Source organism: Apiospora marii (assembly GCF_038362585.1).
Source record: "Apiospora marii strain CBS 49790 chromosome Unknown utg000011l_segment0_segment0, whole genome shotgun sequence".
In the NCBI taxonomy this organism is placed as follows: domain Eukaryota; kingdom Fungi; phylum Ascomycota; class Sordariomycetes; order Amphisphaeriales; family Apiosporaceae; genus Apiospora; species Apiospora marii.
This window is the reverse complement of record NW_027117382.1, coordinates 4517032-4532097: the sequence shown is the minus strand read 5'-3', so window position 1 is coordinate 4532097 and position 15066 is coordinate 4517032. Positions and strand designations below refer to the sequence as shown.

The 15066-nt window shown below is 56.5% G+C and overlaps 5 protein-coding genes across 5 annotated transcripts; 2 read left to right on the top strand and 3 right to left on the bottom strand.

Moving 5' to 3' along the window:
- Positions 1-365: 365 nt before the first annotated feature.
- PG985_014572 (cytochrome b5-like Heme/Steroid binding domain-containing protein) lies at positions 366-4283 on the bottom strand (the record flags this gene model as incomplete). The annotated part of the gene is made up of 9 exons (XM_066834338.1): positions 366-874; positions 1056-1286; positions 1348-1420; positions 1488-2199; positions 2251-3098; positions 3163-3248; positions 3308-3552; positions 3615-3937; positions 4068-4283. The coding sequence occupies 9 exons, from the start codon at positions 4281-4283 to the stop codon at positions 366-368; spliced, it is 3243 nt and encodes a 1080-aa protein (XP_066679078.1).
- A 400-nt stretch (positions 4284-4683) lies between these two features.
- On the top strand, positions 4684-5598 carry PG985_014571 (uncharacterized protein; the record flags this gene model as incomplete). The annotated part of the gene is made up of 2 exons (XM_066834337.1): positions 4684-5065; positions 5150-5598. The coding sequence occupies 2 exons, from the start codon at positions 4684-4686 to the stop codon at positions 5596-5598; spliced, it is 831 nt and encodes a 276-aa protein (XP_066679077.1).
- A 366-nt stretch (positions 5599-5964) lies between these two features.
- Positions 5965-9172, bottom strand: PG985_014570 (calpain family cysteine protease; the record flags this gene model as incomplete). Its single annotated transcript, XM_066834336.1, has 2 exons — positions 5965-8906; positions 8992-9172. The coding sequence occupies 2 exons, from the start codon at positions 9170-9172 to the stop codon at positions 5965-5967; spliced, it is 3123 nt and encodes a 1040-aa protein (XP_066679076.1).
- A 1731-nt stretch (positions 9173-10903) lies between these two features.
- PG985_014569 (d-isomer specific 2-hydroxyacid dehydrogenase) lies at positions 10904-11848 on the top strand (the record flags this gene model as incomplete). The annotated part of the gene is made up of 1 exon (XM_066834335.1): positions 10904-11848. The coding sequence occupies one exon, from the start codon at positions 10904-10906 to the stop codon at positions 11846-11848; it is 945 nt and encodes a 314-aa protein (XP_066679075.1).
- Positions 11849-12030: 182 nt separating this feature from the next.
- On the bottom strand, positions 12031-13678 carry PG985_014568 (polyamine transporter; the record flags this gene model as incomplete). The annotated part of the gene is made up of 3 exons (XM_066834334.1): positions 12031-12273; positions 12339-12484; positions 12556-13678. 3 exons carry the CDS (start codon positions 13676-13678, stop codon positions 12031-12033), a joined length of 1512 nt encoding a protein of 503 aa, XP_066679074.1.
- Between the last annotated feature and the right edge of the window lie 1388 nt (positions 13679-15066).

Genomic DNA, 15066 nt, shown 5'->3' with positions numbered 1-15066 from the left:
GGAAACAAAACGCGGCCAACCTCGACATATCCCCTCGATGGCGACAGCGCCGCTTCCACCAGAATATGCCGCACTGTATATACCAGGGACCACTTGATACCATTGGTATAATACCATCATCGAGACAGCTCCCCAATTTGGCGGTGGCTTAGGTTGTCGCGCAGCCACTTTGTAATTCCCTCCACCGCCGTAACCTTTCCTGCCAGTTCCTTTCCTCCCAGTTCCTTTCCTGCCAGTTCCTTCCACTGGGGCACAAACCTTTCTTGGCCAAAAAACACCGGGTAGCAGATGATGTCTACACCAAAAAAGGAGGAGCTGGTTAGCGTCGTTCGCTCCATGATTGAACTGCATGTGCTCTCACTACCTCACGTACCGGTGATATCGTAAACGACAGAGCGGTCGCCTTCTTCGGCAGTAACCCATGCCGATTGCCCGTCCATTATGCTGGCGGCGTTGTGGGTGGCTAGCTCTTCCTTGGAGACCACTCTCGCCTCTGTGCCTGCTGTGACGTCCTCATACTTGGCCACAGCCAGCTCGCCGCATTTGCCGAGCAAGCTATCGAAGGCCGGCCCCTCGTCAGCGAGTCTCCACTCGGCCGGCGTGACCGCCTTGCCGGCCCAGCGCCGCCGTGCCGGCTCGTCTACTTCCAGACGCTCTATCGCGAACACGAAGTCCTTCAGCGCAATCTGGTCATTGCGAAGGGCGGTCTGGACCGGCACGAGGCGGCCCACCTCCACGATTGTGTGTTTGGCGTCGCCCATATCGATCGCCGTCAACAACTGGCCATCGTGGAACTGATTGAAAACATGTGTTATGTCACGCCCGCCCGATCGTGCCAGTATAGAATAGGCCGCAGGATGGTGGTCAAGGTAGGCTGGGCACGGGAGGTCAGCATTTTCGAAGCGAGAGATGAAGGAGGAGCTGCAAACCTCCTATGTCGTAGATCCTGTCGTTGTAAGACACATACATGCCTGTTCATGGCCCCGGAGGACGAATGTGTCAACAGCCCATTCGTACAAACGCATATCAAACCGGGTTGTGGAACTTGGACGCACCGTGTTCTGGAGTATCGTGGCTCCGCAGCTCCTTCGAGGACAAAACAAGAGGGCTTGTTTGGGGGAAAGTCGTACCCGTGTCGTTAGTGGGCTTTATCAATCCACAGCGGTAAGGCTGTAGTGATGTTTTTACATCTCGGGTGAGCGACCCGACGTCTATGTCCAGCTGGTGAGGCCCTTGAAACGCTTTCTGGGCCGCCTCCCCTTGCCCGTCTTCGCTCTGGAGAAATCCTGATACGATAAAATGAGCAGGTAAGCATACGTAAGCCATGGAGATGTTGGCAAGACCTACTGCTTATATCATAAACAGCCCCGTCCAGTACACGCCAGTCGGACATGCCTAGTTCGGCGTTGAACTCGGCCACCTAGCAAGAGTTTAGCATCGCCTGGGTCTCTGTGCACGGGGGACGCCCGCCCGTCGAGTTGGCTCACCTCGGGTTTCCGGTACCACGGAATCAGGGTTCCCCGTGATGGAGACTGTCTTAAACTGGCACGGAGGTTCCGCACCCCTTTTCTTGCGTCGTTGCCCGGCAGGGCCTTGCCATACGGCGTCTTCACCCAAACCTTGCTCACTTCAGTCAGCAATTCTGGGGGAATTGGGTAGCACGACCAGCCTTGGGGATCGGCTGTCTTGATCAGTAAAAGGCTGTCCTGGGCGATCTCGGCAGGGAGGAGGCAACGCTCTGCACGTGGTTCCAACATGACGGGTGCCTCGGCCTTGGGCTCCCAAGATGGAAGCGGGTATGCTGCAAGCCTCGTGTCCACTTCGAAACGAGGAACTCTGAAATTAAACGCAGCCCAATCCCGTGCCCTGGAACTAGTCCCACCACGAAGTCGGCAGAGCTCATTATAGGATCGGATGCATGCAGCGGCCCATGGTTGGTGCAGTCCTGGGGCTGTGGACAGAAGACCCGAGTCAATCAACTGGGTGCGGATGACCCATAGGTATTGCTCGGGATGACTCAGCTTTTGAGGATTGCTGCCGTCAATAGAGGTAACCTCGTACTCCTCTGTGTCCCATTTTCGCCAGAAATCGGCTGGGACACGGCTCTTCGGGGCTCTGGGGTCCCGCCATATCTGTGGGGGGTTACTAGATTTAGTATCTCCGCCGCGGATGGGCATCGCAGGCAAGCTTGCCATCATGCTTCGCCTTGTTAGCGCCAAAGGGAAATGAAGGGGAATGTGACGGCCTTACAGGTATGCTATACCAGCAATTATGGAACTGGCGGCCGATAGACTTGGATTTGGAGTTTGACGCACCGACGCCCGGTCGCGAGAGGCCGTTTCTTGAAGGCCGGTGGCGATGCGTCGACATGCCCCATGTTGCGCGCGAGAATGGAATCTGCGGAATCTAGCGATGTTCCTTCGCAACTCAACATGGCTCCAAAGACTATTTTTCCATGCCCGCTCGCCTTGGGATCTGCTTGGGTTCTGACGCCCGTGCCTGGCTTCTACTTCCTTCCTTCTCTTCTCCATCGCCGCTCGAACTTGTCCCAACGGGCCTCGGAAGTCGTCGACGTGCGAGGTTGGTACAGAAGTATTGCCGCCCCACGCCATAAGCGATGCAGGCTGCAGCGCCTTGGTGCCTTTCTTGCTCACAACATTCTTCCAGAAGCTCTCGTCGAATAAATACGAAGCGACGAACGGCGGTACGATGCTGAAAGGAGCGGGCTTCTCACCGTATACGGGAACGCCCCATCCGTCCCGGGGAAGTTGGCTGTAGGAGGAAATTATCTCCGCGCTGTCGGTACTAGTGACCAGGTGCGTCATAACTTGTCCACAAAGGTCTCCTATTGGGACATAAGGAAGCGGACGACTAGCTGAGCTGCACCCGAAGAGATGATTTTCAAAGCTGTGGCCCACTTCACGGATCTGCTCCTCTCCCATGTATGCCTCCTTTCTAAAAGGCACTCTAAACTTATCCTTTCCGAGTAAGTATAGCACATGCGTCAGCTCGTGTAGAATGGAGCAGGCCATGCCGAAGCGCGCCGTCGATGCCTGGGCCGGCGTAGGACTCCTTTCTACAAGCTCACGCAGATTTGCCTATAGATTACGTGAGCTCTAGGACACGTAGACAAATGACAGGGCTTGGGGTATTGTTAATTACGACGTTGATCAAAACGAAAGGATGCATCACTCCAGGCGGATTCTGCTCCATGGTCAACCCAGTCATTGCCCATGAGGCACCACCGTCTATATCGTTATCATGCGTGTAGCTGGACTCATCTAGATTGATCAATTTCGTCAGCAACTTCGCTCGAATTCAGGGGAAGCAGGGCTAAACAGACCGCGAAAGCCGAATATAAGAAACTGTGTAAGGCGGAGAAGCTCGTTCCGCGCCTGAGCAAAATACCCTCGTTGGCGGGACAATTCAGCACGGCTACGGTACTTGATAGCCCAGACGGGGTCATCAACCCTTCCGCGCCACGAGCTCGACTTCCGCGGTACCGGTGAAGTGTCCGAGTAGACCAAGTCCCCGAAAAGTAGTGCATCCAGCCTGTCATATCGATGAGAGCCAAGTACATATACGATGGAAGACGGCGGGGGCAGCCCTCTTACCAGGGGTCCTTCTCCTCTATAAGCTTTACCAACGTCCTGTTGCAAAACTCCAGAATGATACGCAGCTCCTTCCAGATCCGGCCGTTTTGGGGGTTCCAGCTCCGGATAGGACGGGTACGGATTGATTTCCTTTCATCGATGACTGGCTTCCATCCATGTGGCTCCCACCACCTTTCCTTCTTGAAAAAGTCAAACCAACCTTCCTCGTTTACTTCGAGGAGTCTCTCCTCATGGAGCCTCTGGTTCTCAGCGGGGTTGTAGTCAACGGCGGAATGACCCCCATGTACCTGAGGCTGGCCCAAGTTTTCATTCAACGGGCCGAGCTGGTATGAACAGATGCCCCCGAGGTCGCTCTGGCGGCCAAGTTAGAATAATCCATGGTGTATCCAAAACGAAAAGAAAAAGAAGGGAATAAGTTCAAGTTGTTTAGCCCAGATAGGAGGAGCGACCTACAAACTGTGCTCGCTGGCTGTATAGAAACTGATCGAGATCCGTTTCGCCCACATCACTCTCTGGTAGATCATTGTAAAAGACGGGATCAAGGCGAGGGAATATTGGGTTCAGCAGGGAGTGACTCTTATCGTCCCCAAGGTCGTCCCGAAATGAAACTCCGTACTTCTCAGCCCAGGGGGATAAGGGCCTCGCTGGCGTTGTAGTTTCGTCAGACATTGCATTCGACTAAGAGATCATGAACATGAAGCTTACTCGAACAAAACGAAATGTACCGTCGGCAAACATTCTATATGTTAAAATAGCTGCCATCCCGGATCAATGAACAATGGTACGGCCAATTGGACAAAGACGATGGGGAATGTGATTTACGAACACAAACATCAAGTCTTCTGTAAGACGTCTTTGTCTTGGGCTGCCGGAGCTCAGTGGGGCTGCCGCGGGGTAGGAAGGACCCCGCCATACCTGTACCTGCCCAGCAGCGCGACGCGTAAAGAGGTGCTCCTGCCGCGTCAAGCAATTGAATCCCACAAGCCTCCGAATGCAGTAAATCTACCACAGTCAGTTGACTCCAATACCCGATTTCACCTGTCCTCCCTACGCCCAGGCAAGCGCAGCCATGGCGCCCCCAACCATCCTCGCCCACAAGTCCGCCTTCCTGTCGGCGCAGACGCTCCAGCTGTCGCAGACCCTCGCGCCCTCGGCCGCCTGGCGCAACCACGCCCACCACCAGCACGAGGACGCCGCCGCCGCCGCCGAAAACCAAGCGACCGTCACCGAGAAAGCCGTCGACGACGCGCTGTACCGCCTGAACCACGCCCTGCAGCAGCACGCGCGCCGGGTCCACGCGCCGCAGGCCACGCGCCACATCGCCGAGCAGATCGACCAGCTCTTCCTCGACATCAACAAGGACGTCGACGACGACCCCGCGGACGGGGAGGGAGACGAGGAGGGGAGCAATGTGCAAAAGGGAGATGAGCTGAGGCAAGGCGCCGACTTTAGTGCGTAGCCACCTTCTTTCTTTTCCCTCCATATCCATCCAGCATGCAATGAAAATGAAAACCGCCTACTTACACCTCTCCCAGCATCCGACCCTGCCATCGCCGCCCTCCCGCCCACCTGGGACCAGATCGACGCCCACGAGACGCAGTCGCGCCCGGCCGAGGCCGCCTACTACGACGACCTGCAGACGCGGCTCACGGAGCTGTCGGCGCGGCGGGCCGAGACGCGGGCGCGCGTGGAGCGGCTGCGCGCCATGCAGAACCTGCTGCAGCCCTTTCGCGGTGACGCCAGCGCCGATACCGATACCGACAACGACGACGAGAATCAAAACAGGAAGTTGCAGGAGAACCTGGTGACGCGCAACGGCGAGGTCGAAAAGGAGCTGGAGCGCATGCGCGTCTTGCTTGTAAGAGTCGCTGGCCGGGTCGGGCAGTTGCCCGCGCAAAACAGTGAAGAGGACGACACGGACATGATAGGAGATCTGGACAAGGCAGAGAGAGGCAAAGTCCAGAGTTTATTGGACTCATTTTGATATGACTAGATATTTCTCTGAGTTTTATTGCTGGGCATGGCATGGCGTTGGGAACGGTTGGTTTTACTGGTACGAAATGATACCCCCTTTTGACAGTTCCTGCAAAACATTGGCCTCATTGAGCAGCAAAGTTATGTAGAATTTCTTCGTATTCATACTAGGTAGAGTGAGAGTGCGTTGGGATCATGTGACCAGTCTTGATTCATCGAGCGAATCCTAGGAGAGAGGTGATGCATAACCATACTGCCTAAAGCATATCCCCAAACCATACTCCGTTGTGCTCCCAAACTCCTACCATCCATTCATCCATAACGAAAACTACACTACGTCCCCAGCAGTTTGTCCACGCACCAGTCCCGAAACCGGTCAAGCAGCCTTGTCGTTAGCAGGGACAATGCTCTTCTTCCGCCGCTCGCTATCGCCAACAAGAGTAGCATCCTTTGAAGAGTCGTCGACATCGAGGCCCTGCTCCTTCTTGTCGTCGGGCGTCTCCGGGCCTTTCTCGCTGTCGCTCTCGTCGTCCTGGCCCTTTTCCGAGTCGGAGTCTTCTTCGGCTTCGTCCTTGTCCGTCTTGTCGCCGTGGCCTTCGCCTTCTTTGGCTTCCTCGCCGTTGTTGTTCTTGTCGCCGCCGCCATCGTGCTTGCTGTAGGGGTTCGGCCGGACCACCCGGAGTCGGACGACCTCCTTGTCGCGGTCTTCCTCTGCGACCTTGTAGTAGACGCGCAGGCCGATAGTCGCTACGGCGTTCCAAGGGTTCTTCTCGAACTCGTCTTCGGGCTCGGGCTGCGGGATGGGCGGGGGTGCGACGGGAGGGGGCGGGGGCATGCTCGCTTTGCGCTCCATTATTATCTCGAGCTCGCGGTCCGAGATGTCAGAAACAGAAGAGACGTCCGACTCGTCCGAAGATTCTTCTGAAGAGGATACTTCTGTGTCAGATTCTGGTTGGTTATTGCCTGCACCAGAGGGTTTGTTGGTATCCTCAGCACAGCATGCATCGACGCATCCCTCGGCAACAGCAGTCTGGCTTTGCGGACCCTTAGTCTCATCAGCAACGGCCGTGGGAGCCCCCAAGTCTGGTTTGGTTTCCGCGGCAGCAGGTTGCTGGCTTGCCTCTGGCTCTTGCTCGGGTTTCTGGGATACCGTCTCCTCGGCATCGGGCTGCTGATCTGTCTCTGTTGGTGCGGCAGTCTCTGCATCCTCAGGCTTGACTGCTGCTGCTGCTGCTGCAGACTGCTCGTCAGCATGCATATGCCCCGGCGTCTCGTGGGTCAGTGACGCCACCGACGCAGCATCGTCGGTCCCAGACGTGGGAGTCTTTTCCCCTGCCTCGGTTCCCGATTCAGAGTTCTTCGACGACGGGCTTTTCAGTTCCTCAGACTCGACCTCAGCCTTGGGCGACACAATCTGAACTCGCTTCTCCTTTGAAGAAGACTCGGCCTGCTTATCAGGATCAGTAGCAACGTCCGAAGCGACTTTCTCCTTCGCAACCGCCTTAGCCTCCTTCTTCGCCCGTACCTTCTCCTCGCGCCGCGCCTTCTTCGCCTCCATCTTCGCCTTGGCCTTGGCCTTCTGCTCGCGCCGCTTCATCTGCTCCTTGACGTCAAAGTAGTACTGCCGCTCCCGCGCTCGCATGAGCTTCTTCTTCTGCTCCCGCTTGTCCTTGTCCTTCTTGCGCCGCTCAAACTCCTTCTGGGCCCTCTTCTCCTCCTCCGTCTCGACCACCTGGCCCTTGCTGTGCGCCAGGTCGTACGACATGCCCACCGCGACCAGCTTGTCGCGGCGGTCGCGCGCGTAGCAGCGGACCATCTCCTCTATCGGCAGGATCGACATGTTGCGCGTCGCGTTGACCTTCATGAGCACCGTGTAGTCGCCCGCCTCCAGTTCCAGCTCCACGTTGACGCTGCGCTTCTGGCAGTAGGGGCTGATGCTGCGGACCACGTAGTCCTCCTGGCCGGCCTTGTGGACGCGGAAGTTCAGCTCGAATCGGTACTGGCCTTCGAGTCCACGATAGTAGCGGTCGTCTAGCTGCGAGAGGACAATGACGACGGGGCCGGGCTTGGATAGGGTAAAAGCGAACTGCGTGTCGTGGTAGTCGAGCGTCCAGGGAACCGAGACGGTCGTCCAGATGGCCGTGACCTTCCAGTCGGCCCCGAACAGGCGGGTCCGGTCAAAGGCCTGGTACTTACGGAGGAGGTCTTCGTACGAGATCCAGAAGGCGCCGTCGTCGCCGAAGCGGTGGTTGAGCTTCAGCAGCCAGTCGGCCGTCCACTCCTTGGACCCGTCGCTCCAGGCGCCCTTCCACTCGCCCTTGCCCCAGGGGTTCTTCAGCAGCACGAGCCGGTGGCCGTCTATCTCCACCGCCCGCATGACTGAATACGCATGGAGCTCAACGATGCCCTTGCGCTCGCCCCAGCCGATCCCCCACATGCCCGTGGAGCAGCCAAAGAGGAACTGGTCGTTGACTTTCATGAGCTCCTCGTTCCAGAAGTACTCTCGGTCGAGGATGTCCGTAGTATAGATTTCCGAGGTGACGCCGCCGGTGAGGTCCTCGATTCCTTCGCCCGTGAAGCCGCCCTCGATGGCGGCGTAGTCGCCGTGGGCCTTGGCGTAGGCCTTCTCGAGCAGCGGCAGCCACGTCTCGTCGGCGTGCTCGCACTGGGCGAAGTAGAGAGCCCCGGACCCGCTCTGGTAGGCCTTGCGGTACTGCTCCTCCGAGTTGACGCGCTCGCGGTCCTCCCAGAGGATGCGCTCGAGGAAGCTCTCGTCGAAGTCGGGCTTGGTCAGGAACAGCTTGTCGTCGATAATCTCCGAGATCCACTCGCCGTCGCGGTGGAACACGAACCCATACACACCAACAACTTCGTCGCGCGCCACGCAGACTCGCTCGATCAGGCTCGACTTGTTGCTCAGGGTGCAGAGCGCGGCTAGCAGCCAGCAGTCGCCGTCCCGCCCCTGCCGCACGTCGTTGGCGGTGGGGCCGTCGATATAAAACTTGGGGTTCTCGAAGACGTCGATCACGCGCTTGACGCTCTTGGGCTTGAAGGAGGAGCTCGGCCGCTCGTCCCGCCAGTTCCAGAGCGACTCGAGCGTGTCGCGCTTCCCCCACTTCAGGTCGAACTCGAGGTCGAAGTGCGGGTCCCGGTACCGCTGGTTTACTCGGCGGCACTCCTTGACGATCTTGGCAACCTTGGCTTTGCAAACGGCCGCCGCCTCATCGTAGGACGCCTGAGTGGTGATGCCCGTGGCCGTCGAGCGACAGCGCTTGGCGGCTCGGGCGGCATATTGGTTCTGCGGGATCACCGTGGTTGCTTCGCTCAGAGTATGTCAGTTCCTGTTGCTGTTTTCAAGGTGATCGACTTTTCGCTGTCTGTCTCCCTGTCCATTCCCACATACCTTTTCCGGGGGCTTTGGTGGTGAACTTGCTCCAGAACTCATCTATGGCCTGTTGCGGAGTCTGCTGCTTCGTCTTTCTAGGAATGTTCGGTAGGACTACTGGCATCTCGGCCATGACGGTTCTGGTTCCGTCGCGGTCATCGCGAAGATATCCGGCTTCTGAGGGGGCGTATGTAGACATGATGGGCAGTTTAGGGATATTTGGTTGCGCGTTTGATGATCTTCCATCCAAGGACCAAATGCGTGCCTCCTCTCTATCTGAAGAAAACTTCCAAGTCGCACAGTTGGAGGCAGCCACAAGCTCAGCTGTAGTAAAAAACAGGGCAGTCACTCAATCAGATGCCCCTCGTATTAGGTTGAGACTGCTGGGGCGGGAGGGTCAATTGTCACCAATTGATTACTCCACGGCTAAGTCCCCGAGGGAAGGGCGAGGCATTTATTCATCGTGTTGCATAGTGCATAGCAAGAACGCAGCTTCTCGGCGACAAGTGTGAACCTCCCTCCCAATAGGCCCCCAATGACCCCGGTGGCAAGAGCTGCAGAGCCGCCTGCCTCTCACCGGATTCATGGACAAGTCGGGTCAGCCAGCAGCCATCACACATCGCAAGCTAAGTGGCCACCCAACCTGATCGTGCAGCTGAAGGACAAGCCATTGGAGGGACGCCCTTGTCTTGAGCCGGCGACTCTGCATGATAATGCGGTGAGACATAAGGCTGAGATTGGAGGTGGCATGCCAAACAATATCAACCCTTGTATAATCCTAGTATTCGGTACTCCTTTGTGATACCCGCAAGCCCAGATCTGGCGTTCTGTTCCTCATGTTCTTGCCAATACGCATTGCTCCCGATAGCTGGACCAAGTATCTAATGCAAGGCGTCTGCAATATCCTGGAAAGTGCGAGAGCAGGTGATGGCTGCTTTGCTTTACCGAAAAAGGGATGGCGCTTGGCAATCCGCGAAAATGCTCGGGGCCAAGATGACGATGATTTGATGAACATTTGACTGATGACTGGACCGGTTGGGGAGAGGCTACCTTTGGGTACTTAGGTGCGTCGCTGCCTGTCTCGCATTTTCCGCGGCCATCGGCCATTGGCTGGGTGTTACGGGCCACTGCGGTCATACGGCAACAGCTGCCCTCTGACTGCATAGAGAGCGGCGTGCCCGTCTTGAAGCGGCAAAGGCGAGGCAGCTATACTTGACCCACGGATGCATTGTCTACTCCAAAAGGAAGCAACCCATGTCCCAGCCTATAGTGCCACGAGTATATCTTGAATATTGGCATTGGATGCTGGATACTGAAACTTAGTTACAACATGGAGATAGCGCAATGCAGCAGCGGAATAGTCAGTCGCGAACCACCAACGCTGTCTTTCCCTTTCCCTCCATCAAAGGTCCATCTTTCCATCTTTTATGGAGATGGCATGTCAAGCGTTCTTTCCCCATCGGTAGAAGGCCGCCAGGCCGTCGGAAGCAAGTCCGGGCAGTCTGTGCCCGCCTGTCATGACCGAGGAGGATGATTGTGCCCAGAATAGCGACCGAATCCACTGTTGGCGTGCTTTGGGGAAATCGCGACGCCGATGTTCGCTCCATCCTTGTTCGTGCTTCGGGGTGTTGATAGCCCATGGCTCACTAACAAAACCCCACCAGCCCACCATGGGAACTTCACCACCCCGCATTGATGTAATGGTAGGATATAGCCTATTGCCTACCCAAACGGATCATCCCGTCAAGGTGTTGCCATGACTTGTATAGAAAGTCGTCTGCCCTATCCGCGCAATGACATGATTCAGCACGTTTCACTCTATATACCCTCCTCTGCGAATTCTACATCATAGACAACCGCCCCCAACTCCCATTCTACCGCGACAGCCAGACAGATCTCCTCTCGACAGACAGACAGCCAGCTAGCAATCATGAAGCTCCTCTACCCCACCTCGCTGGTGCTCGACGCCAAGAGCCTCGAGGGCTTCTCGGTCTCGCTGCACCCGTACGACGTCAAGACGCCGATCCCCGACGAGCACGCCGACGCCGAGATCCTCGTGACCTGGACCAACACGGCCGCGAACCTGACGGACGCCGCGAAGCGCCTGACGAAGCTGCGCTGGATCCAGTCTTTGGCCGCGGGCCCCAACGACGTGCTGTCGGCCGGCTTCGACACCGCCAAAGTCCTCGTGACGACGGGCTCGGGCCTGCACGACCACACCGTCGCCGAGCACGCCCTGGCCCTGCTGCTCAACGCGGCGCGGCGCTTCTACGAGATGCGCGACTGGCAGCTGCAGTCCCAGTGGCCGCAGCACCTGGGCGGGCCGCAGCCCGACCGCCCCAAGGACCGCTTCACGACGCTGCGCGACGCCAACGTGCTCATCTGGGGCTACGGCAACATCGCCAAGGCGCTGACGCCGCACCTGCGCGGGCTGGGCGCGACGGTGCGCGGCGTCGCCCGGACGGCGGGCGTGCGCGACGGCGTCGAGGTCTACGGCGACGACAAGCTGGCCGAGCTGCTGCCCCAGACCGACGCCCTCGTCATGATCCTGCCCGGCTCCGACAGCACGCGCCACGTCCTCAACGCTGAGCGCCTCAAGCAGCTGCCCAAGCACGCCTGGGTCGTCAACGTCGGCCGCGGCACCTCGATCGACGAGGATGCGCTGGTGGCCGCCCTGAAGGCCGAGACCATTGGCGGCGCGGCGCTCGACGTCTTTGAGAAGGAGCCCCTCCCCGAGTCCTCGACCCTTTGGAAGGCGCCCAACTGCATCATCAGCCCGCATGCGGCCGGCGGCAGGCCCCAGGGTGCGGAGGAGCTCATCGGGTCCAACCTGCGCCGGTTCCTGGCCGGACAAGATTTGAGGAACATTGTGTAAAAGCCGTCACGAATGCACGATACACAAAAAAGGAAGCCAGCACGGTTGATTGTATAATCTTAGTCTTTTCACCTATCGTAGAGCGTTGATGGGGTGTCACTGGATACTATAGCTTGTTACATATATCTTACCATGAGCCCGATAGCCAAACTCATCGCTGCAACGTGAAACGCAGTTCCTCATTAATCATTGTCGTCATCGTTTTCCAGGTGTTGGCTGGCCCAGGGGCTCTTCCTACGTATAGTCGGGCCATATCGTATTAGTACGAACGGTATCGGTACCAGGACCACCGCCAACAGTGCCAGCAGACTCGCACCCCATTGGTAGCCCAGTGATGTGAACAGCTTTCGCCCGAAGAGGGGGAACGCGGCACCGAACAGGTTGCGTATCAGACCTATACCGGCAAGAGCAGAGGCCGAATATACCTGTACATGTGTGTCAGTCCTAGGTCCATATGCTTTTTTTACATGAGCGATTTGCCGCTACTAACCCTGTAAGCGTCCTCGGTGTATTGAAAGGTCATGAGAATCAGCGTGTAGAAGGACCAGCCCCAAAACGCCGAGGCTATGACCGGAATGATGGCTGGTGTACTCGCGTAGGTTGTCCAGGCGAAGAAGAACATCGAAAGGGGGAACACTTTTGATTGTCAGCATTGGATGACGCAATTTGTGCAATATCGAGAAAAGCTCGGTAGGTTCACTACTTACTGACTGCCGCATGCGTCGCCAGATGCAGCCTCGCCTCCGGGACCGCAGCACCGCCGGACCGAAGCAGCTGTCGCTGGTAGTACCGCTCCTGCCAGATGTTGGTAAAGGGCCCGAGCGAGATGCCAATGGCGATGCCGAGGAACGCGCACCCGACCCCGATCTTGCCGAACCCGTGCCCCTCGGCGCCAAAGACCAGGTTGAAGGCAATGTTGAACAGGAAGCTGAGGCCGTACAGGTACCCGTTGTACAGGGCGTTGAGGCTGACGATGGCTTCCGTGAACAGGAACCGGAAGGGCCGGGTGAGGGCGACGCGGAACAACTCGTCGGCGCTCCGGCGCTTCAGGGCATCTGGCGTAGTAGTGGCCGAGCCCGCGCCGTCTTTCTTTTGCTTGGCGGCTACAGCACGCGCCCGCCGCCGGAGAATGGTGGTGTGTCTGGTCTCGTCGAGCACGAGCACCATGATCAGCCATAGCCCCCCGCAGATTCCCAGCAACGCCCAGAACACCTCCCGCCACCCTCGGTACTCGGCCACAAAAGACATGGCGAAGAATCCGGAGGGGCTACCACAAGTCGCAGCCCAGAGGTAGATGGACATGGCCGCGCCCGTCTCGTCGTGCTGCCACATGTCGGCGATGGACCCGCCAAAGTTGGCGATGGTGACGGCGGCGAAGAAGCCGCTGAAGAAGCGCAGGGCCATGAACCCGGCCAGGTTGTGGCTCAGGGCCGAGCCCGCCAGCAGCGCGAGGAAGACGGCGTAGGAGCCCTTGTAGATGACGCTGCGGCCGAAGAATTCGCTCAGGGGCGCGAGCGACATGGGCCCGAAGGCGAGGCCCAGGATGTACAGGCTCAGGCCCAGGACGGCGACCGTCTCCGAGACGCCAAAGTCGGCGCGGAAGCTCGCGGCGGCCGGCGAGAAGCCTGACGCGCCCCAGGACACCGACAGGTCGATGGGCGTGATGACGGCCACCGTCAGCCATTTCTTCCAGGACGGCCAGTTGCGCGGGTTGTCTGGGTCGCCGGGCGCGAAACGGTCTAGCGAGGGGGCTGCCGGCGCTGGTGTGGTCGTCGGGGAGGCTAGGAGCGGCGTGATGGCCGAAAAGGCCTCTCGCGAAGCGGGTTCCATCGTATTTGACTCTTGGGAGACGATCCTTTGGGTCTAGGACTAATTACCTACTTTGGCGCGTTGGATGGGAGGCAGAGCAATGTACTCTCGAGGCCAATCCCACACCTCAGCACCTGATCCGAGTATGAGGTTTGGAGCTTACATGTGCGTTGCACAGGCGGTACTGGGAGGGGTGGACTTGGGATGACGTCGTTTTAGCTGCGAGGTAGCGGAGTCATGGTCAGAGAGTCGAAGGTCACTTGGCAAGTGCACCACCATCTTTTGCCCATGTTCGAGATAAGCAGGCCAGTTTATGATACGTAAAGTACGCGATCTTTTCGGTAAACAAATACACATACTGACAAAAAGAGTTCAGGCAAGCGAGTCAGCGGCTATGGTAGGCAAATATGTAGACCGAACTTGAACAAGAATGTGGCATGTTGTCAGCGACGCCATCGGCTTGGCAAGGCGATCCCAGATCCTTCAACTGCAAGTTGGAAGGGACCTTAGGTGATCAACACTCGGAGTAACTTACCACCGCTGACGAAACTCGGCAGCGATGTATATTGAAATGCATCGTCAGTAGCCCCCATGGTCATGTCCATGTCTCCGTCATTCACTGGTTGGCCCCCATCAGGTACAGGCATTGAACAAAGTCGGTGGTCGCAAACAACACTTCTATCAACAGTTTCTTCCAGCACGGCATATCGGCCACAACATGCATACACGTCCTTGATGGTATAAGGATTCCTGGATCCAAAACGTCAGCCCTACCCAGAAGTGCCTTCTTATGGGCCCTGCCAGTCAGCTTATCCCAAGAGGGCATGGAGACCCCCACATCGGGGTCCGGCCATGAAACTACAGCGAACCTCCGGACTTTTGGGAGTGCGCTCTTCGGTCCCGGACAATTAAGCCAAGTACCTCGTTCTCGTATGACAGGAAGGAGATTAGATACACCCCTAGCATGAGAGGATAATTTATTAACGTATGTAACGGGAAATTTCGGCCTTTTGTTAAGACGTACTAAATATATAACCTCTATAATTTTATAAATTCGTTTATCGATCGCGTTTTTTTTAATAATTAATATAAAGCTTAATTAAACCTTTTATATATTTAAATGTAAAGAGGAGATTAAAAAATATCTTTTTTTTTAAAGCGGCCCTTTTAATTATAATCCTAATAATATAAAGTTACTATTATTTTTTTATTAACTTCTTTATTATTAAAACCAACCTTTTACTAATATATTTATTTATTATTTTATTCGTTTATTATATTATTAAAACTATATTAATTTTATTTTCCTCTTTTACCCTTTATTAATTTCTAAATCGCTTTATACTAAAAATGAAGCATTAAAATTTAGCGCTATTTTTATAATTATTAACCTTTTTTAGTAATCTAGC